The 22,557-nt window shown below is 54.1% G+C and overlaps 1 protein-coding gene across 2 annotated transcripts; it reads left to right on the top strand.

Annotated features, from left to right (window-relative positions):
* The first annotated feature begins 101 nt into the window (after positions 1-101).
* SLC27A4 (solute carrier family 27 member 4) lies at positions 102-22,236 on the top strand. 2 transcript variants are annotated; one of them, XM_084649884.1, is made up of 13 exons: positions 102-364; positions 7,889-8,055; positions 8,795-9,189; positions 11,244-11,402; positions 12,030-12,099; positions 12,241-12,332; positions 12,989-13,098; positions 13,761-13,970; positions 14,425-14,551; positions 15,198-15,335; positions 16,009-16,173; positions 17,020-17,166; positions 18,157-22,236. In XM_084649884.1, the coding sequence occupies exons 2-13, from the start codon at positions 7,895-7,897 to the stop codon at positions 18,312-18,314; spliced, it is 1,932 nt and encodes a 643-aa protein (XP_084506010.1). In that variant the 5' UTR covers positions 102-364; positions 7,889-7,894; the 3' UTR covers positions 18,315-22,236. The 2 variants fall into 2 exon arrangements, with proteins under 2 accessions (XP_084506010.1, XP_084506011.1); XM_084649885.1 differs by lacking the exon at positions 102-364 and adding an exon at positions 4,498-4,679 and having other exon boundaries at positions 7,882-8,055.
* Positions 22,237-22,557: the final 321 nt, after the last annotated feature.

Raw genomic sequence — 22,557 nt, 5'->3', positions numbered from 1 at the left:
AACTACAGCTCCCAGCATGCCGCGCGGCTCCCACAGGCCCAGGCCCCGCCCCCTCCCCTCCCCTCCCGCCCGGCTGATCCCCGCCCGCATTGCTGCAGCGGCGGCAGGTTGTTCTGGGTAGGGGCAGCGGCAGCGGCAGCGGCGCCGGGGGGAGCAGCAGCAGGAAGCCGCCCGCCGCCCGGCTCTCAGCTCGGCCCCTGCCGCCGCCATGCGGGAGGCGCAGCCCGCTGCGCGCCTCTGAGAGCCGAGCCCGCGGGGCGATGCGCAGCTGACAGGCGCCGCCGCCGCCGCACCAGCCGCGCGGGGTCCGCTGCGGGACGGTCCCGCCCGAGGCGGGGCGCGGAGAGGCCTGTGGGGCCAAGGGGTAAGTGTTGGGGGGGGGAGCCGTGGGTCAGGCGCCCCCCCCTGCAGCGGCCGCGCCTCATCCCAGTGGGTCCCCCCGGGCTGGCTCGTCCCCGGCCTGGGGCGTGGGAAGCCCTCGCCGCCGGTGTGGGGCGAGAGGGAGGGAGGCTTGTTCCGGCTACGGTGACCTTTTCCTCCCCTTGCTGGCGGGGCGGGGTGGGGTGGGGTGTGTCCGCCGGCTGGGCCAGGTACAGCGATCCCCTGCCCGGCCCCAGGTGGGCTGCTGTTGGCTGGGAAACCCACTGCTGTCCTCCTGTGGGTCTGTTTTTCTCTGGGGAGAGGCTGCTGGGAAGGGCGCGGGGTGAGCCATTGTTTGCTGGGGGCGGGGCGATCACCCCCAGAAAAGGGGGTTCAGGCTCCCTGCCATGACTGAGCAGGATTGGCTTATGGGTGGGGACTGGGAAATCGCTGTCACCTCTCTTTGGCTACACGACTGTGGTCCCCCTCTTGCTTTTAGCCCACAGTGTCAATAGTTGAAAAAGAGAGACACTGGCTTTCCTTCCCTCTCAAGCGGCAGACTTGCCCTTGGCTAGAAGATCAGCCTGCTGCAATGACTGTTTAGACCCGAGTCAGGTGGCGGTGTGAGGGTTCCTAATGTGACAGCCCAGCAAACTGTGGAGCTCTCGTTTCCTTGCGGTGAGCCCTGCGTGTGTATCCCAGCTGGGTCCCCTTTCTGAAAGAAACTAGGGGGAGGTGCAGGGTTGGGTGGCAAACCCTGTTTGGAGTCTCCGAACAGTGCAGTGACCAAAAAGGGGACAAAAGCCTGGGTCGTGCATTGTGTTCTTAGTTCAACCTCTGTGTCGCCTAAACACAAGAGATGCTTTCTTGGTAGTATGAAAAGAGGCCTGGTGTATACTGGTGGTGTTAACAGAGCACCGAAAAGTGTGCCGGGCTCTCTGTGATCCAATTGGAGAGGCAAGCTCTTTGCCTGGAAGCATCTACAATTAGTTGCAAAAAAAAATCTCTCTTGAGCTTTGTGATTGTTGTAGCTCTCTGATGCTTATGGGTCACATCCTGTCCCTATCTGGTAGGCCATGAAGGGCTTCCTTGTACACTGCCACTGATTTCCACTCCCTCCCACTTAAGTTCTTCATATCAGACAAGAGTGAATCGCTGACCCTCTGCATCTTTCTTTAACATAGTGCATCTGCTGGTTAAGGTCAATCATCTCTTTTTATGACTCTGCTAGTGACCCTTGCCCTTGGTTGGGCAAAGTAAGAGATTTGATTGATACCATTATCTCAAAGGAGATTAAACAATGTAGGTAAAAACAGGAGGCTCAACTGAGAGCTGGTAACACATCTGGAAAGAGAAAAGGAGTATTTGTGGCACCTTAGAGACTAACAAATTTATTTGAGCATAAGCTTTCGTGAGCTATGAAGTGAGCTGTAGCTCACGGAAGCTTATGCTCAAATAAATTTGTTAGTCTCTAAGGTGTCACAAGTACTCCTTTTCTTTTTGCGAATACAGACTAACATGGCTGCTACTCTGAAACATATCTGGAAACGGGCCCCTTTAATTAATGTAGATTCAGTAGAGAGAGCCGTCCAAATACACTGGCCACACCAGCATTCGTTGCAGTCTCTGGAGTTGCCCCTGTTGACATCAGTGCTGAGTCTTGCCCAAACTTTCTCCAGTTCTCTGAAGCTTGCAGAGAAGGAGGGTTTGTGTGTTCCTGGGCCTTGCTCAGCCTGCTTTGGAGGATAATGTCTGTCTCATAGGGAGTAGTGGGACTGTGAGGGTTTATTGGACCTGGAAAGAACTTGGAGATCCTCAGTTGAAAGGGTCTCTGCACGTGTATATTAGACTACAAGAAAGGGACCGAGAGCCTTTTTCCATTGGACCATATGAACTGGAATCATAAGCTCGGTGAATGTTAAATCTCAACAAATGAGGGTCAATCCATCCTCATCATCGTATCCACTCATTATACTCCACACCTGAACATAGCCATCATATGAATAACATACCCTCATATCTCAATGTTTGTATTTTGACCCATTAACCTTTTACCCCCAATCAGGGATATTGCAGATTATTTATTCCTTACACTATCTGATCTTAAACTGAATTTCGCACGCCTTGATAATCTGTACTTCTACGCTTAAACTCTGTACGGTTCACTTTTTTTTTTAAACATCATCCTAATAAAATTTATTTGTGAGCCTGTTGCTCCTGTTGGAGGGTTTAATAGGACCCATGATACCTGCTGTAGGTGTAGGAGAGAAAGCAGGAGGGAATGCTGGAGGAGATGGAATGAAATATGGGCATTGGGTGGAATCATGCAGAGCTAAGGAAATGAAGAGAAGTAGTAAAATGCAGTAAAAGAGTGGAAGTCAGTGGAGAGGTTAAAGAATGGGGAAGATCTGGCCAGAGCAGTAGGCTTAGCAGCTGTACTTTAGCTGATGCGGTGGGGAAAAGGCATGGCATAGGAAGTACTTGCAACTGAAATTCCCTGAGGATGGGCTGTCCTCTGGGTAGAGAGGAAGGGATGGATTTTTGGAGCTATTGCAAAGAAAGAGGCAGCAGGATTTGATGAGGGTTTAGGTGCCAGGAGAGGAGGAAAAAGAGAAACCAGAACAAGCCGGCACTGATGCAAGCTGGAGTGATGGGAAGAGTGCTGGCATGGCTGATGCTGATGGGATAAGGGCAGAGAAGGACGGTGCAACAGGATGTGTGGAGTCAGCTGTTGACTCAGTACTGTCACTCAGATCCCCACCGGTATACATTACTTGGGACCTGATTGAAAGACAGGTAGTTGGCAGGCCAATGGAAGTAACCCCAGCAGCTGGGACTATATACAGACAGGAAGGATGTGCCAGGGAAGAGAGTAGGGAACTTGAAGGCAGGTGAGTGGGCTGTACTTGTCCTCAGAAGCAGGTGCTGGCTACTCATCGTAAATAGCATGTAAACAACACTCCAGGAGTAAGCTTGCTGACGGGCTATAATCAAGCCTGGTGGTGGTTCAGAATACCTGAAGTGGTGGTGGTCTGTTACTGAGACTGGAAAAAACTTTCAGGGGACCACTGTGTGACAGAAGAGTTTGGAAGGGAAAGATTGGTACAACCATGGATGAGAACTATGAGGTGGGCTGGGTTGTGGGCTCTCCTAGAAACCTGGCCACACCATCGCAGACAGTTGGATCGTGCCACTTCTGGCTGGGTGCTGAAATGAAGTCCAGCAGGATACAAGATCGTGCTCAAATCTCCTTTGACGTTGGAACATTGTTTCTGTGCTAGGCAAGACAGCCCATGAAAGGTACAGAAGCTGGAGTCACTCCAGAATAGTGAGGTTTCACTGACACACATGTGCATCGCTGGGGAAGGGAGGAGCTGTTTGCATCACCTCCTTACCCTGGAGGGCAGGTCCTCCAGGGATGTCCTATGTTGAATCCAGGCACCCCACAGCCATCCTAGGTGTGTCTCCACCCTAATCAGCTCTGCTCACTTTTGGGGCATTGGTGACTGCCTGGTTGTCCCTCCAAAAGGAGGCAGTTGCAGGCTCTCACCCCCTGATGATGGGGGATAGGTCTCTCATGGGGCGCTGCAGCTAAATAAGTATTCATAAAAGCAAGCTAGCAGGAAAGAGTTGGAATCTGCTTGGCGAAGTACCCTCCTCTTCTGGCTGCTTGCCTCATTTGGCTCCTGGGCTGATATTTCACTGGCTCTCCAGTATCCACGGTCTCATCTGCACTAGGAAAACTAGGAGCAGTAAATCGCCATCACAGAACTGCCCCCTGCAGCGAGTGAGTTACGGGCCCTAATTTTCCTTGTGCCGGTGCAGCCAGACAAGCCTTGAATTCCAAATGTAAAAATCAAGCGGGAGATAAACCTGGTTTGAGCAAAGCCTCCCAGGCCCCCGCTTTATGTCAGGAAGGAGCAGAAATGGGCACAAGCCCAACATCAAAGCCTGTCTTCTTGGGAGCAGCTCCTGCACCTTGATGTTTGTGAAATTGCTGGGATGCCCTGGGGAGGTTCCAGGGGGTGGGACTCAGGGTTTTTCTGCTCCTGGCTGAGTGCTGCTTGCAATCCCAGCACTTCTGTATCTAATGATCTGACTCTTCCTTCTGCAGGCATATGGAGTGACTTGGTTAAGTGTGTGTCCAGCTCCGTCTCCCCTGTGAATGCTTGGGAGTGCTTGGCACACAGCCCGCTTGGGGGTGGAACGCCAAATGCCTCAGAAAACATGTGGAACTGGCTGGAGAGGGAAAGACAGACTTGGCACTTTGAACAGGGTGCCCATATCAGCACTGTGATCTGCATTAAATGCTGGTGTTTGTGAGTCTGATACCCATGGAAAGAGGCTAACTGTTGCTCAGGAAAAGGCCCCAATCAAATCTACATGGTCAGACCCCTGTGTGGACTTCCTCTGAAGTCAATAGGGCCCCTTGTGCGTACAGGACTTTGCCCACAGATGGAGCAGCTTGCAGGAGTGGGGCTTAGATGGGCTGCAATGAATAATGCTTCCCCCTTCCCCCCCCGACGGATAAGCACCCCCCATCTCTTCAAATGTGTTTGTACAGCACCAAGCATGATAGGGCCCTGACCCTGACTGGGACCTCTCAGAACTTCTGTAATACAAATATCCACCTACCTTATTATCTTAGCTATCTGTTATGCTCCCCATTATACCCATTTTACAGATCAGGGAACAAAAGGGAGGTTCAGTGGAAGAACCAGGAACAGAGCCCTGCTCTGCTTCCCCAGCCCTTGCCCCGACAGAACCACTGAATCACAACACAATGTGCCAAACAAAGAGCAGGTCCCTGCCCAGGTGAAAGGCACGAGAGGACGGGATATGCTGGAGAGGTCATGGGAGTTTCAGGAGGAAGAGGGTAAGGAGAGAGCTTGATGGATGTTAATATGGAGCAGGCAGGGCTGGAAGTTTGGGAGAGTCTGGAATCCTTGAACTGGGGGAGGGATTGCACACAACATTCCCAGGAAATCTGGGTCCATGATCATGTACGGGTGTTATAGGAATGCCTAGGGGATCCAGTCAGCAACCAGGGCCACCCTGTGCAGCATCATTTTATTGGCTCCTCAGATGTGCATCAGGGCATACATCCCCTGGGTTAGGTTCCTGCATTAACAGCCTGTCTGCAATAAGCAGGATATTCTCTGCGGCCCTCAGCACTGCAGTAGCTAACCTCGGTGGACAGGGAGAAGTATGTGATGCCAAAGAGATGGTTCCTTCAGTGAGCTCAAAAGCAGCAACGCTCCCATGTTTGTCTGGGGAGAGTGAATCCCAGGGGATGACTGCACAGAGCATCCTATCTCCCCCCAGACTTCATCCTGGGACCAGAGAACTGAAAGGTTCCTGGCCAGAGCTTGTAATTGTGAGGGGATCCCCTGCTGCCCCGATCGCTGTGGGACCAAGGAGTTTGCCAGTCCAGGGATGTTAAATCGGTTTGCAAGAATGAATAGGAAGTGTGTTAATTTCCTTCCCTTTCACCCTGTTTCAGGAAGGACCAGCCTTATCTGTGGGGCCTTGAGCTCCCAGCGTGGGAGATTAGCCTGTGGTTGCCTTTCCCGCTTGAGGCGCATGGAAGGATTCCTCCATAGGTTGCTGCCCTTCTGCGCCACTGTCAGCGAACGTGTCAGCCCACATCCCCATCTGGTCTGGCTGCCGGCGTGGGGGTGGGAAGGTGGAAATGCAGGCGGAAAGTCACAGCTGACCTGCGAGTCTGTATGGGGGGAGTGTCTAGCAGTGTGTGCTTGAGGCTGATCACTGGCATTGCCCTGTGCCCCTTGGAAGGAAGGCATGAAGGCTATGCTTACACAGCCCCCCCAGCCCTGGTCCCTGCTCTGCTGCCCCCCTGTGGCGTGCATCTGGTACACAGGTCTGATCTGTTCCAGGAGCCCATCTGTGACCATTCTAGATCAGCTCTGGCTGCACCTCGGTAGGCTCAGCAAGGAAGTGGCATGATCATATGACAGTGTTTCTCCAGCTTTTGTATTGGTGACCCCTTTTCACACAGCCAACCTTTGAGTGCGACCCCCAACTTATCCATTAAAAACACTTTTTTTGTATTTAACACTAATATAAATGCTGGAGGCAAAGCGGGGTTTGGGGATGGAGGCTGACAGCTCGCGACCCCCCCATATAATAACCTTGTGGTCACAACCCCCAGTTTGAGAACCCCTGTCATACGAGAACCTGCAAAGCCTTATAGAGCTCAAAGGACTTAGGTCCTCTTTTCTGGCCTAGTTCCTGTTTATGTGCATGTGTGGGTTGTTATTTTTTAAGTCCTGTCAAAGGAGCATGTAAAGCTGAAATGCTTAGTTGGCCATGTGGTCTAGCACTTCGAGCCAGAGCGTAGGGTGCTGGAAGAGCTAGCCCCATTGAGCCACCAACTTGCCAGGGCACAGCCAGAGAGTCGAATCCGCTTTGGTCATGGCAGAATTGGAGTAAAATGAAAGGAGGCGCCTCGGTATAAATTGGAGGGTGAAGCGGCTCTTTTCTGGGTCTGTAGGTCTGAGACATCATCCTTGTCACTGATGCATTGCTTTCCAGCCACTATCTGACAGCTACACAATGGTCCCTTGTGTATTATCCCCATTTTACACATGGGGAAACTGAGGCAAGGAGGTGGCATAACTTGTCCAAGGCAACAGAGAGAGTCTGTGTCAGAACTGGGAGTAGACCTCTCTTTCTCAGTCTCATGCTCCAGCTACTGGCACACGCCTCTCTGCTATCTCAGTATCTGTCAGATTATGTCCCTATGTTCAGCTCCCCAAATGTGAAGGGCCATATCTCATGCAGGTGTAAATCAGCATAGTTCCACTGGCTTGACTGCAGGGTGTCTCTGTAACATGAATGGAGCTACATCGATTTACACCAATGGGGGGTTTGGCCCACTGGGTTTAACGTACAGTGCTGTGGAACAGAAATCTGCCTGACTCGTTCCCTGGTTCTTATCCTGCCATTTTACCTTCTCCGAGTTCCACCATGTGTCCCATTCTTCCCCCAGGAATTTCATTACGATTCTAGTTCATGCGTGTTGTAGTTTCCTGAAGTTATGGTCTCAGTCCCGGGAGACACCTTCTTGTGATCAACCTGTTTTGAGCAGGGTTAGACACTATTGGTTCTTATCAAACCAGCAGATGGAGCCTCATCTACACCACCCTGGTGAGCTGTGCTCAGGGGTACACGGCTAAGTAGAGGCCCAGCCAGAGGCCATGACACACACTGGCAGTTGTAGTTTCAGACAGTGCCTATTGGTAGCATCCACTGCTACCAGTCAGTTTTTACAGGGAAGCCCAACGGGGTGCCGTGCAGGGCTTCAATCCTGCTTGCCTTACTGTTATGCATGGCCTGCTAAGGGGAGCAGGATTTAGCCCATGTTGCCATCCCCATTCCCACCTTGACACCTCCCAAGGCAGGGAAATTTCAGTTTCTTTGTCACTCCTACTTCAGGTTGGTGTCTGCCTTGGGAAGGGTCAAAGTTAAAACCAGCAACTGATCTCCACTCTCTCTCCCTCCACAGGTCAAGATGTTGCGGCTGGCTTCCCTCACCGCGCTCTTTGTGCTCTTCAGGCTGCTCCTGAAGCTCTCCTGGGTTCAGGTGATCCCTGCCCTCTTCATATTCTACTTGGGCTCCGGGGGATGGAAATTCCTGCGCATCGTCTTCAAGACAATAAGGAGGGACTTCACGTAAGTGTCCTAACTGGAAACCTCCCTCTCTCTGTCCCGTTTGCATTAAGGTGACCCCCAGCTTGGAACCGGGTTGGGGGAGCTGGGGCAGCCAAGGTGGGGAAAGCCTCCTGCTGTGGCTGGGGCAATGCAGGGATGAGAGTGGAGAGCTCTGAATACCAGCATCTTGCCTACACTTCAGCCCCCTGCTGAGGTTACGCAGACAGCTCAGTGAGGAATGCAGTCCCTGCCAGGCGAGGGCAGGGGGAATTGCTCTTGGGACCTGAGATCTTCCTGAAATCTCTGGCCAGGTCTCTCTGAGATATAATGGCAGCGGAGATCCCGAGGCTGGTGACTGTCTCTGACCTCGGACTTCCCTCAGTCCCTAAAAACACTGATTTGGCAGTCATGTGTCTGCACCGTGGACCTGGGGGCGTGGCTTGGAGGGAACAGGTGCCCCTTGGCCTGTTGCACAATATCTGCTGCCCTGAGGTGGCAGGGCAGTTCCTTTAGCTCATTTGGGGGTTGGGGAGGAGCATTTGTAATCCACTTTGAGGGGAAAGGGCTGGGTTCTAACCCCTTCCCTGCTTCTTGGGTGTAATCCATTTCTGGTTGTAAAGGGTCTCTCTGGAAAGCTCCACACGCAGATCCCCTGCTTCCCCTGAGCAATGGGAGGGAGACCCACAGTCTAGGCTGGATCTGGTTACATGGGCTCCATGTGGATCAGTGCAGAGAATCTTCTGTCCGGTTTGGTTGACAGCACTGGGCTAGTCTTGCTGAGGGTGAAGTGGCAGGTGTGGCGGCACTTGAGGGGGAAGAACACCATCCCCAAGATCTTTCAGGAGACAGTCCGCAAGCATCCGGAGAAGACAGCGCTGATCTTCCAGGGAACGGGTGAGAGCTGGACCTTCCGCCAGCTGGATGAGTACTCCAGCCAGGTGGCCAACTACCTGTATGAGCAGGGCTTCCGCTCCGGCGACGTGGTGGCCTTGTTCATGGAGTCCTGCAACCAGTACGTGGGCCTCTGGCTGGGGATGGCCAAGATTGGGGTGGAGGCGGCGCTCGTGAACTCCCACTTGCGTATGGAGGCCCTGCTGCACTGCATCAACATCTCCAACTCCAAGGCCGTGGTGTTCGGGGCCGAGATGATGGAAGGTGAGAGGAGTCAGTCGGTTGTGTCCCCAGGCACGTGCCTGCAAAGTAGTTGGGTCTCCCAGCATTGGGCTCCTTCTCCCTCCCCCCCCCCCCCGCATCTTTGCTGGCTAGTCTGGCTCGGTGGTAAGAGTAGCCATGGGTGGGTCCCTGAACTGTTGTGGGGGGGGTGAGTGGGGTGATTCCAGGAGGGCTGCTGACATGAGACTCTCTGGCTTTGTTGCTGGAGGGTGAGACAGAGCTGGCCCTTGAGGACCATGCATGAGAGGTGGGGCTTCAAGAGGCTGTGTGGGGGGTGGGTGTCACCAGGGGCCACCCAGTGAGGTAGGTAGGGAGTCCAGAATTGTAATGGGACACTGCTGTGAAATCTGCTAAGCCAGGGTCTCTAATGCCAGGGTATCAGTTGGGGGCAGTTTGTGGCCATGAGAACAGGCACCTTTCTGGCAGCCCCCCAATCTGCTGTGGCTATGGCTGGGGTTTTGCACCAGATGGTAACACCTTTGTGATGACCCCATAGGATTGGGGAAACTCCTGCCAAGATCCGAGCTGTGTAAATGGCCAGGAAGGAGAGTCATTGTCTAGAATGAGCCAAAGGGCTAGAATAGAACAACTAAGGCAGGTGGGAAAACTTAGCCTGACTATCAGGAGCTGGGGGACCACTGTCAGGTTGTGGAGCAGTCTCCAGAGGGATGCTCCCGCCATGGGGATATTTAAAACAAACCTCAGAAAATACAGTAGTTGGTTCAGGAGAAGGGTCGCTGTCACTTCAGGCTGCTGGTTCAAATCCAGTCCTGGTCAATAGTTACTGAGGGCTGTGTTCACCTCTATAATGAAGTTATGCCAGTGTAAAGCAGGCCCTGAGAGCTGTTTGGCCACCTTGTGAAATGGGTTGGCCGGGTCTCAGCCCTGTCCCCAATGGACAAGTGTCACCTAAACCATCACCGCAGCTGGTCCTTATTGGTTGTCCCTTAGAGGGACCCAATACCAAATAGGCAATAGAGACTGACTTCTCTTGTCCTGACAGTTGGTCCCTCTGGCATAGGGATGAGGCACATTGGCAGGGCGGTGTGGAGGAAGCTTGCCCTTGTGGATAAACAGAGGTCCACGACTTCTGCTGAGTTCCTCTTGTGAACGTTTCCCTGTCGTGTGATGGCTTCACCATCACAGCTCTGGTGTTTGGTCACACGAGTGAGTCAAATCAGGGGACCAGATGAAGGCAAGCTCCCGTTATGGGGATAGCTGTGGCTGCTGGGTGACCTCCCCCATCACATGTCGGTGCAGTCTCTCTCTCCTCCCGGGGCAGGACTTTACATTTGTTAGGAGTGATTTTCCCCGATCACCTGTGGCCCCCATGCCCAGATCTCTTCAGGTCACTCTGCAGTTCGGCCCCATCTTCTTGTGCCTTTGCCAGGGCGCTGGAACAATTTTAAGGCGGGGGTGCTGAAAGCCACTGCTCAGAACTGTAAAGCCTGTGTATGAGGGAAGCCAGCATTCGTCTACTGTTGCTCCAAGCCAGGGGGTGTTCCCACACCCCCAACGTCACTAGTTCCAGCACTCCTGGCCTTTGTCCACTAACGCCCGGTCCAGTGTTGTCCGCAGACCTCATCAGTGTTGAATTCACATCTGAGAGGCACCTGGCTGGGGGCAGAGAAGGGAATGGGAGTTTCTGATTTTCTTTTTTTTAATCGAACCTAAAATGGCCCTGGGCTGTGGCCAGCAAGGACTGTCCAGGCTTGGAGGCTGACAGGGGCCTTCCTGTTGTGCTGGCTGCAGTTTCATGGACGGCCTGAAAGTGCTCTGAAGAGTCCAAGTGTCGCTGCTCTAGGCCCTAGCCTGCAGCCACCTGGGTGAAGCAAGTTCCTGAGCCAGTTGCCCTCTTAGGCTGGGGCGAAGGCGGGCTGGGGCAGGCTACAGGCATAACATCAGCTTGGACAAGCATGGGGTGGGGAGGCTTAGCTTTGTAAACCTTGCCACCCCTCTTTCCGTGTTGCTGGATCTCAATGTCTCGTAGGCGTCTTTTCTCAGAGCTCCTGTTTCGTGCTCTCCTTCCCTTCCAGCCATGCAGGAGGTACAGCCCTCCCTGGGGAAATCTGTTCGTCTCTTCTGCTCCGGAGACTGGAATCCAGAATCCGCACCCCCAGGCACAGAACACCTGGACCCCCTCCTGGAGATGGCTCCTCGGCACCTGCCAAGCCCCCCAAAGAAGGGTTTCCTAGGTATGTCCCTTGTGACGAGGTGTGGAGGGGGAGTGTGGGTTATTGTGCCTCTGGCAAATGAAGGGAGGGACTTTGTGCTGTTCCCATGTGTCCTCCAGCAATGGATAATCCCGGGGTGCTAACAGCTCATCTGCTGCCACGTCACCTGAGGTGAAACAAATCCAGCCACGTCCATGTAAGCAGCAGAGAGATGGAGCGAGTGTAACTCCCCAGTCTGCTGACGTGTGACTCTTCTGCACCAAGCTCTGGGAAGCTGTTGCTTTACGCTGGCCTGCTGTTGTGCAAGCCAGGCTCGGAGACTGATGCTGAGTGCTAGTCCACTGACCTCTCTGGAGGTCTCCCATCGGAGTATTTACCAGGTCCGAACCCGCTTCGCTTAGCGAAGAGCCCGGCTTGCGGTTGGTGCTGTACAAATGATGAGGCCGGCTTGGGCGAGCTGACTCGATGGCAGCCCGAGGTGGGGTGACCACAGCCAGCGCGGGGAGCGCGTGCATATTCAGGAGCTTGGCTTGATCCAGCACGCTGGCCCTTCTGGCTCCTCGGGAAAGAGGGTGTGAGGCCACTGGGGGTCGTGAGATGCTGCTGTGATACTGAATCCTCTCTCTGCCTTCCCCACCTGCCCTCCAGATAAACTCTTCTACATCTACACCTCCGGCACGACGGGGATGCCCAAGGCAGCCATCGTGGTCAATTGCAGGTCAGGGGGGGCTGTGCAGGGGCAGGCCTGTGGTGGGTACGAGGGGAACGGGGGTGGGATCTGGACCCTGCTAGCAATGGAGGGCTCTGCTGGGCTGTTGCTCTGGTATGGCTACTGATGCACCCATTTCTCCTGCCCCAGGTACTACCGCATGGCATCCCTGGTGTATTACGGATTCTGCATGAGGCCAGATGATGTGATGTACGACTGCCTCCCTCTCTACCATGCGGCAGGTATCCGAGTGCTGTGTACACACTGAGCCCCTGCTCGCATGTCTCTCTGCCCAAGCCTCTGTAGCCTGTCTCCTTGCTCGTGATGTCATCAGACTCTCAGTCCAGGGGCTGCTGCAGTGACTGTCGTAACATAACCGCCAGCTCCTGTGTGCTGAGGAGGGGCTTGCCCATCTGTCCCCACTGGATCAGTGTGAAGGACTGGGGTCTTCACAAGGTCCGTGGTAGCCACCTAGCAGTACTGGGAGCCCAGGACAAGGCAGCTAGTTGTTAGATCGGGAAACTGGTAGTACGGACCCCTGGAACCTGTTTCTGGCTTGTCACTGTGCCTCAGTTTCCCCATATATAAAATGGGGATAAAGGTGCTTAGAGACCTAAGTGAGGGTATAGAGGGGGCCCATTAGCACCACTCCTGATGGTGACTTTGGGAATTGGGCACCACGCACTAAGAACCTACCTGAGTCCCTCCAGCTCCATCCAACAGCCCTGGGATGGAGACACCTTCTGGTCCCTATTGGATCCTGGGCTGGATTCAAACCAGATGCCTCAAGGTGAAAGGCTCCATGTCCCCAAGCCAGCCTGTCCCATTTTTGGGATCAGCCACCCTCTCCCGAGAGGCGGGAGGTTAATGGTTTCCCCTGCGCTACCCTCTCACCCAGGTAACATTGTCGGGATTGGCCAGTGCCTCCTCCAGGGGATGACTGTGGTGATCCGCAAGAAGTTCTCAGCCTCTCACTTCTGGGACGACTGCGTGAAGTACAACTGTACGGTGAGGCAGTGGGGGCGTAGGGGCCTCGCGGTGGGGGGTTGGCTGAGGAACCCTGAGAATCAGCAACTTGCTGAGAATCCTGGCAGTTGGCAGTGGGGCCCTTGGATGTCTTTAAACCGAGGCTTTGGCTGGCTGTTCCCTGGGGAGATGACTGTAACTGCAGCTGGGTCTGATGAGGGCAATAGCTTTCTCCCCAGTCATGGACCAGGCACCTGCTGTGCTAGGCGCTGTACAAACACAGAACAAAAGCTGGTCCCTGCTGCAAGGAGCTTACAATCCAAGTAGTTCCACGTCCTTTCCTTGCTCCTGCTCTTTATTGTATCGTGCTCCGGAGGGCAGTCAGGGTGTTGCCTCCTGCAAGCAAAACAGGGAATGCCAGACCGGTTATTCCAATTTACGAGGAGGCAGCCAGCTAGGTAGGAGGCACAGAATTGGCAAGCAGGACTCCTGGGTTCCATTCTGGCTCTGCTACTGACTCACTGGGTGACCTTGGGCAAGTCTCTTCCTCTGACTCTCCCTCCCCATCTGTATAACGGGGCTATTAACACCCACCTGGCTCCTGGGGGCTTTTCAGAGTTGATGCTGCTCAGATACTCTGCGGTCCCTGGGTGGAGGGTGCTGTGGAAGGGCACGGTGTGCCATGTCTCCCTTCCCCTCCGCAGATTGTCCAGTACATCGGGGAGATCTGCCGCTACCTCCTGAACCAGCCGTCCCAGGAGGTGGAGCGGCAGCACCGCGTGCGCATGGCACTTGGAAATGGGCTGCGGATGTCCATCTGGAAGGAATTCATCTCCCGCTTCGGGATCCCCCAAGTCGCTGAGTTCTACGGTGCCACTGAGTGCAACTGCAGCCTGGGCAACTTCGACAATAACGTACGGCCCTGTCTGTGTCCTTCTGCTGGCCGCTGCGGCATCTCCCCGCCCCCGGCTGCCGAGGGCGACTGTGATGTCTCGTGCAGACACGTGCCCTCGGTGCTCCTGGTGGGATGGTTCATGCGCTCCGTGCCCAGAGAGCTGGCAGAGCAGGCCATGGCAAGGGCCTAGGATGGGAGCAGACAGGGGAGGGAATGTCGGGAGACACCCCTTCTGATCCTGAGTAAGCATCCCTCCGCGGGGCAGGTGCAAGGCCCCTCCGCTGATGTTGGCAGGGAGCCCTGAGTGACCTTGGGAAGGTAGCAGATTGTATCTGGTCTCTGGGGTGGGGTAGCTCCCGCATGTCCTGGGCAATCACTGGGGCTGGCAGCTGGGGCAATAGGAGGGAAGCCAGGGTCGGGACAGAGAGACTTCCAGCTGCCATTGGGCTCTCTTTGCGTTCTCTCGATTCCAGGTTGGTTCCTGTGGCTTCAACAGCAGGATCTTGCCTGGGATTTACCCCGTCACCTTGGTGAGGGTGAACGAAGACACCATGGAGCTGATCCGTGGGCCGGATGGACTCTGCATCCCTTGTAAACCAGGTAAAGGGGGATGGGGCGATGCGGGGAGCAGCTTCTGTCTATTGCTACGTCCCTCTGTCCTATGTTGCATGAGGCCTGAACTAGAGCCCTGATTTGTGATTAGCTGTGCAGGAGTCTCCGTTCTGACAAGCATCCAGAAGCATCCTCTGCTGTGATTAGAAACCGTTCCCCCTTTTGGTGACTCTGTGCACCTCCGGGGCTCCGGTTCAGTAGTGACTGGACATGGTCACCAATGACAGCTGTTGGGTGTGAAGTGAGTGTGATAGTTCTCAGCCCAGTTCCCACATTGCTGCAATCACTACCACAGCTGGCACTCCCTGGCCATCCTGGGGGCAGTTTCAGCAGAGAGCTCAGGGACTGAACGGGCCACGGAGACAGGGAGGAGCTCAGTCAGAGGTTCCTGCGGGTCAGGGTTGAGCTAGGTTGGGAGGGCAGCCTGGGGGAAGTTTGCTGAGGTAAACTGGACACCGGTGCACTAAGAGATGTTTGCACAGTAGAGCCCCAGTGTTCTCCCTAAAGCGTCTCCTCCTCCCACGGAGACAGGAAGCGTGCACGCCATGCGGAGCCGGCGATCTCTGCGTACTCTTGTCTCTGAGACAGCAGAATGGCTGGGTCTGAGCATATCCCTCACCCTCTCTGCCCACAGGGGAGCCGGGACAGCTGGTAGGACGCATCATCCAGAGCAATCCTCTGCTGCACTTCGACGGGTACCTGAACCAGTCGGCCACCAGCAAGAAGATCGCCCATGACGTGTTCGCCAAGGGGGACTCGACGTATCTTACTGGTGAGGGCCCTTATCCCCTAGCTGCAGAGGGTGCGCTCTGAGAGCAGGGGGTTGACGCTGACAGGTGCACTTGGTTTCCAGGGTCCCCACGCTACCCCCAGCAAGGCCTTTGGTTAATCCTCTGCTTGCTGTCCCCATCCATACCTGGCAATCTCGCTCAATCACACTTACCCTTCCAGAGCCTCCCATCTGCCCTCTTTAACCACTTTGCAAACAGGAATTAAGACTCCCAAACGCACTCCCTGACCCAAGAACTGGGTCAGGATAGTTTATTCTTTTGAAGCCCTGAGGGAAAGTGATTTGTCCAAGGTCACCCAACAAATCCAGTGGCAGGTTCTTGGTATATTGTTAAGCCCAGGTTATTGCAGTAACTACTTGATCACGCTTCCTTCCACTGCTCCGCGTGGCCCAAGAGCTAGGACTCCTGGGTTCTAATCCCAGCTCTGCCCTTGACTCCTGGAGGGCAGGTCACTTCCCCTCTCTGTGGCCCCAGTCCCCAGCTGTTGAATGGAACTAACAATCATGATCTGCCTCAGGCTGGGGGATAGTGAGGCTGATGTTCATGAAGTGCTTGGAGAGCCCTGGATGGAGGGCAATCTAGAAGAGCAGAGTGTTATGGTGACTCCCACCCTGGGAGCCTGTAGGCTCCTCTGACTTCCTCTGGCTCCCACAGGAGATGTGCTGATGATGGACGAATACGGCTACATGTACTTCCGGGACCGCACTGGGGATACCTTCCGTTGGAAGGGCGAGAACGTCTCCACGACGGAGGTGGAGGGGACTCTGAGCCGCATCCTCCACATGACAGACGTTGTCGTCTACGGGGTGGAGGTGCCAGGTAACCAGGGCTGAGGAGAGCATCTCTCTGCTTTCTTTGTCCTAAGTTTGGGAGTGAGGGCCCTTTGGCACTCGCTGCCTGGGCCCTGGTCTCCATCCTGTGAGTCTCATTGTTTATCCCGCTGCATGGAAGAGGGAGGAGGAAAGGTCAGGATTGGGGTGCAGAACCTCCCATCCCTCAGCTGTGGGTGCATGATACACTTTAGATGAGAGTTTCCAGTCGATCTGGTTTGCCTTTGTGTAAATGACAACACAAGGTGCAGGGCAGAGCCAACCCCATTCTCGCTGATCTTGGGACTTATCTCGGCCAAAGGCAGCTCTAATAGCATGAGGTGGCCACTGGGTATCACTGGTATCTTGGTTTATAGGGCAACAGCGTCCAGCCAAAGCCATCCCCAGTGGTAGGGGAGCAGTGCAGAGAGAGTGGAGCTTTCCTGGATGTGTTCAAACCAGGGGCTGATGCTGGTGACGCTGGCAAGGGGGTCACTGTCGGGGGGTGAGGTGTATGTATGGGTGCTGAAGGATGGAGACTCTGTCACTGATGTATTATTTAAGGTGAGCCTTGGAGTTGTGCGTGTGTGTTGCCTCTGCCTCTTAAGCACGTTGCTAACGGCCTGGCATTCCAGAGCCCTCTGGATTATCTGTCTTGTGGTGAGCTTCTGTGGAGATCCCTTTGTATGTTGTGTCTAGTCTTAGGCATATTGCTGCAGGCCTGGCCAGCTCTGTCCAGGGCCAACTGGTGCACCGAGCTTGCTGAAGCTGCTCCCCAGCTGGGGGGCGGGAGGTATGTGAGTGATTGCACCAGCCCCCTCCTACTGTGTGCATCACCTTCTCTCCTATGTTCCAGGCATCGAGGGGAAGGCAGGGATGGCAGCCATTGCTGACCCCAAGAATTCCTGCAACCTGGAGAGCTTTGCCAATGAGCTGAAGAAGGCCCTGCCGTTGTACGCACGGCCCGTCTTCTTGCGAGTGCTGCCAGAAGTGCACAAGACAAGTGAGCCCGCCCTGCTGGGGGCACTTTCCTTTTGAATTGACAAAAAGCCAGGAGTGTTCTCCTGGCTTCCAGAAGGACCTGTCTGGAATAGGGGAAACTTGAAGTCAGGGTCCTATTCCTGACTGTCACTGATTCACTGTGTGACCTTAGGTGGGTCACTTCCCCATCCATGCCGCAGCTTCCCCCTCTGTAAAATGGGGGTGTACTGACCTACGGCAGGCGGGTCGGGGCGGCTTAATTCTCGGCATGCAAAGGGACTGGAAAGTCTGGCTCATTAGCAAGTCCATTTTTCTTTTTCGCTCCCTCCACGTGCTCTGGGATGGTGCCTGGGCATTTGACACACGCGTACACTGGTGACCACACGCCTTGCAAAGCTGTGGGGTGCCAGGCCCTGGCTCTGGGATGTCCTGGCCCTGCTGGTTGACTGACGGTGTCTTTAAACACGGCTGTCAGTAGTGGCCCTCTAGCCCGAGCAGGGAAGATAGGGGGTGATGGCTGAGGACTGCACTGAGCTTTCCAAGGGGCCATGGTCTGCAGCGCACAGTGAGAGAACGGTGCTGCAGGAGAACGGTGTGGGTGGAACGCACGCTCTCTGTGTGGTGCTCTGTCCTCCTCCTAGGAGTGGCTGGGCCTCATAGCAGAGGGAGCTCAGTTAATAGAGACTCTCACTTTGAGATGGAGATGCCCTAAATTCAATCCCTGCTGCAAATGGCTCACCCAAAGGTGAGGCATAGCCCCAGAATCTGGCTAGCAAGGGTTTTGTCTGCTAGTCCCATGTCAGCCATGCTGTGGGCAGGATCCTACAAGGGGTGATGGGCTGAGTCCCTCCTTGTGGGTGTTCCTAGTGGCAGTGGAGGGTGGCAGGCTTGATTTCCAAAGAGGAGGCATCTGTTGAGGAGGTGGAATGGAGGCACAGGGAGCTACCATGATGTCCACAGGCCACCTTCCTTCCCCACCGCTGCCCCTAACCCCTTGCTGCTTCCATCCCAGGCACCTACAAGTTCCAGAAGATGGAGCTGCGCAGGGACGGATTTGACCCTGCTGTGGTGAAGGACAGGCTATACTTCCTGGACTCCAGGCAAGGCTGCTACCTCCCACTGGACATGGAGGCCTTCAGGAGGATCCAGTCAGGACAACAGAAGCTGTAATGGGCGAGGCTCTGCAAGTCGCCTCTTGGATCCCTTTGCTGTGTCAGGATGGGGCGGGCCTGGGGAAGGAAAGGGTTAAAGGATGATGTGAAGGGCACACGTGGGCTTTATTTAACAAGTTTTACAGACACAGATGAGTGTGTTGGGTGGGATGGGTTACGTACCAAAGTACAGAATCATTATGGCTTTATTTTCTACTTCATACAAGGGTGGCCCCCTGGGCTGTGAGCATGGGGTCTTCTATTCATCTATGGCCCGGGACATGGAACTTTTGCCAGGCCAAGATGGCAAAGATCAGGGGCATGGGAACTTCACCATGCCAAGATGGCAGAGATGGGGGGCGCCCACATTCCACAGGCCTCCATTTCCCTGCCTTTGTTTATTTCTCTCCTTTGCTGTCCTGCTCACACTGCAGAGCCCAAAAAGGGCTGATGGCAGTAGTGCGTCTCACAGACCCCCCCGCCCCAAGGGCGATGGGGTGCTGGCCCTCCCACAAAGCAGCTAAGCTGAGGTGAGCTTTGCACTCTGCACTGAACCAACCAGCTGGCTGGGGACCATCATGCAAGGCAAAAAACATTGCCCTCTTTGTGCTTCACTGTTGAAGCATTGCAACTTTGTTGGGGTGGGGGCATGTTGTGGGGCTCAGAGGAGGGAAGGGCAAGTGTCTCTGCCATGCTTCATTCTTTCCAGGGGATGATTTTCCTATTTTCATGATCATACTTTTTTTGGTCTTAATTTATTGTATTTTTTTAACCTGCCCCAGGTTTGTGCACTGGGTGGTGGGGGCATCCTGTTGCTAGAATATCCTTCTTTCTCTTTTTTTCTCACGAGGACATCCCCCTTCATCTGGGCCTGATCCTTCTCTTCCAGAGGTTAGGGCACAAAGTCCACAGGCAATCTGTTCCCAGACCTACCTGTCCAGGAGCAGGAGGGGACTGGAGCTGTGACCTTGTGGAATTGCGCCTCCTTGGGGCTGCTTTCAGTTGGAGTTTATGCCCTGGGTGAGGGGTATGACGCTGCTGATCTGGTGTTATGCGCCTCACCGTTGTAAAGACCAGGCCATTAATTGCATGTCTTTTATTTTCTTGCTGAGGGGTTGAGCACCTGCAAACCTTGTTGGGGGCCAGTGCTTGCCATCTCAGAAAATCCATTTGTTCACGTTCAGAGTGTAGCATCCTTAGCTGCATTTGATTCTGTGTGATCCCATGGGGGGCTGGATGAGAGAGCAGGAAAGATCTATTCAGGGAAAAGCACGTAGTGTTTACACTGTAGCGGGATGAGTCCTGAGAACAGTGTCTCTGTATGTCCATCTGTCTGTCAGCACGGTAGGGTAGGCATCTGCTTTCTTTGGTCTGCTTGTGGAGGTCCAAGACCCTGCACCCTGAATCTGTTCTACCCTCATGGTTAAATCTGAGCATGAGTGATTTGGATTTTCCCAGATGCTGCTCTCTTGTTTGGTTGTCCGTGCTGTAGTGGGGGGTCTGGGTTGGAAACTGGCACACGGAAGCTATTTCATGTGACAGGAGGAGAATTTTCACATCCCTCCCCTTGTCAGAAATGTCCTTGGGAAGAGGGAGACGATTCTTACTTGGGGCTGGATGTGAAGAGACCAGCTGCCAAATGGGCATGTTTGCATTCATGACATGCAGGCTTGAGTGAAGGAACCTGAGTCTCGCGCGCATACTCCTGTGGCTGGCTCCCTAGTCATCCAGTGTGTTCCCTGGCCAAGCTAGAATTTGGGCTCCACTGCTCCAAAACCACAGGTCTCTGTGATGTGAGCTAAAGGAGATTCTCCATCAGTGGTAGTTGTATTATTAGGGCATATAGCTGTGGCCTCCAGCCAGCAGATATGGGGCAGTGGCAATACCCCACTGTAGCGTGAGGAGAGATGGGTTTGCAGACAGTGTAGGTGCCACAAGGAGGCCTAGTGGGGGTGACCCTGCTGCAGAAGAAGACGGGTGTTCGACAACATTCTGTGGTAGAATCCTAGGGTCGGTCTGTCTTCACTGTATAGCTAACCTGGGTGATTAGCACCTAGGTCTGGGCACTCAGATTAGCCTAGCTTGGGTGTGACAACAAAGCCCTGTCCCCATTAGTGTGTATGTTTCTGTGTTCCCGTGTGTGTGTGTGTGTGTGTGTGTGTTCTTTGTTCTGAGATGCCCTAGGATGTTGTTTTTTCCTCTCAATCAATTGTGGGAGAACGTCTGTCCTGCAGGGGGCACTGTGGGAAGGCCGTGGAGGGCTACCAGCACTGGAGTTGTTTTTGTTCTCTCCTTACTGTAAAGTCAGTGGGTTCCAGCTTGAGGTAAAGCAGAGCCTTGGTTCTCACCTCCCCTGTCCTCCCCCGTCCCCTCAGCTAGCCTGGGCTTAAAGCACCTGCGACAACAGGTTAGAGGGCTTTGTGTGTGCATGGTAAGAGGGCTTGGGCTAGAGCCTAAATTAACTGTGTGGACAAAGTAGTTTGTAACTTTCACATTAGTAAGTCCAGGAAAACGCCTGGGGGTGCCTAAGACTAGCTAATGTGGGGGGAAAAACCCTTTTTTCCTAGTGCAGTCAGGGCCCTTGAGTCAGCCCTCAGCATTTGCAGTGCATTGTTTTAAGGACAACAGCGGGTCGCTAACCAGTTCTGCAGTGCTCTCCAGGCTGGTGTAGCTGTAGTCCCAGCCAATGCAATGTGAGGGCTCTCCAGACCAAATGACTCTGATCTACAAACGGGATCAGCCGCAGAGCATGGGTGGGTGAGCGATCTCAGTCTGGTGGCTTTATTCTGTTTCACTATAATTCAAAGACCCCTCTCTTAGTGTGAGAGCTTTTGTTAAAATTATTCTGTAATTCAGCCCATCACCCTGAGAGTAAATGGTGCCTGAGATCAGTGGGGAAAAGGAGTGGCGGGAGACAGGCTCACAATCTGCACCCCCTCCCTATTGCCAGAGCTATCTCCATGTTTATCCCTCTGCCTGGGGGAGAAGAGCAAAGGCGGGGGGGACGGACTACTATCAAGCCCCATCCCTAGCAGCGCAGTGTAACCAAAGGAAGCCCTGCTGGCTCAGAATATCATGAATATCCCTTGGATGTTATGCTGAGGAGGACAATGTAAGTGGAGGGATAGAAGCTGTTGCTTTGCAGAGCTTTGAAAAGGGGCCCCATCCTCTGTGGCACTAGGCCCCGTCTGGCTGGGGAGGAGCTGACTGTGAAGATGAATGAAACAGCTGGTGGCAAGGGGCTTGGCAGCCGCCTGCCCAGGCTCCCTCCGCATGCGATGCCCCCACCCGTCAATGGGACTCTGACTTCAGCATAGCTTTGGGCAGGGCCACAGCCAGAAGACCAGCCTTCAGAGCACACTGTTGCCTAATAAAGGAGTACCCCCTGTGACCAGTTGTTATATGGGGGCAGGCTTGGGGATTGAACACACCCTGCTGGGAAGGAAACTCATAGTAGGTTGCCCTTCAGAGCAGAAGCCTTGCTGAGCCCATTACCATTTCTTTCAGGGGAGCAGTTCCCCACATATGCTGCCAGGTGTTTTTGTGCCCTCAGCACTGGGCTCCCTTTCTCCTCCGCTCTGCAACCCACCCCTTCCCCTGTCTCACCACACCGGAATGTTTCTCTGTAAGTGCATCTGGTTCCTCCCTCTCGCATGTCCCAACAAGTCTGTCCAGCAGCCAAACGTTTGTTTTCCCTGCAGTGATGAGATGTTGAAATACTGACACTCAGGAAGGAGCTGGGGAAGGGCGGTGTGGGACAGTGGTGGGAGGTGGCAACCCACAGGACCATCTCTACCATCAGCCTGGAGGAAGAGTGGGATGGGACTTCGCTTTCATGTCCTCCTCTGACCCTTGTCACACGACCCTCATCTGTTTCCACATGTCAAACCTAAGCCGAGTTCGTAAATCCTGATGTGAAATAAAATTGTGGGATCATTATGGCCACTAGTGGATTTCAAATTCTCTTGTGCTCTGACTGCAGTCCTAGAAACCTGAAATTGAAGTTCAAGTCTATGTTCGCAATCATTAAGATTTACCCTATCCACCTGCAAAAGGAGGAAGGAACTCCCAGCTATCCTCTGATTATATTAGAGCTGTTGCAGCCGACAGAAGGAAGGGTCTGATGGTTAGATTAGGGTTCTGGTAGTCGAGGGTCATAGCTTCTAGGCGTAGCTCTGCTGATAATTCAGTGAGCGACCTTGGGCAAGTCCCCGCCACTTGCTCTGCCTCAGTTTCTCCAGCTGGAAAATGAGCTTAGCAGT

The sequence above is a fragment of the Lepidochelys olivacea genome (assembly GCF_965140295.1).
Source record: "Lepidochelys olivacea isolate rLepOli2 genome assembly, chromosome: 16".
Classification (NCBI taxonomy): domain Eukaryota; kingdom Metazoa; phylum Chordata; order Testudines; family Cheloniidae; genus Lepidochelys; species Lepidochelys olivacea.
This window is presented reverse-complemented; position numbering and strand designations above follow the sequence as displayed.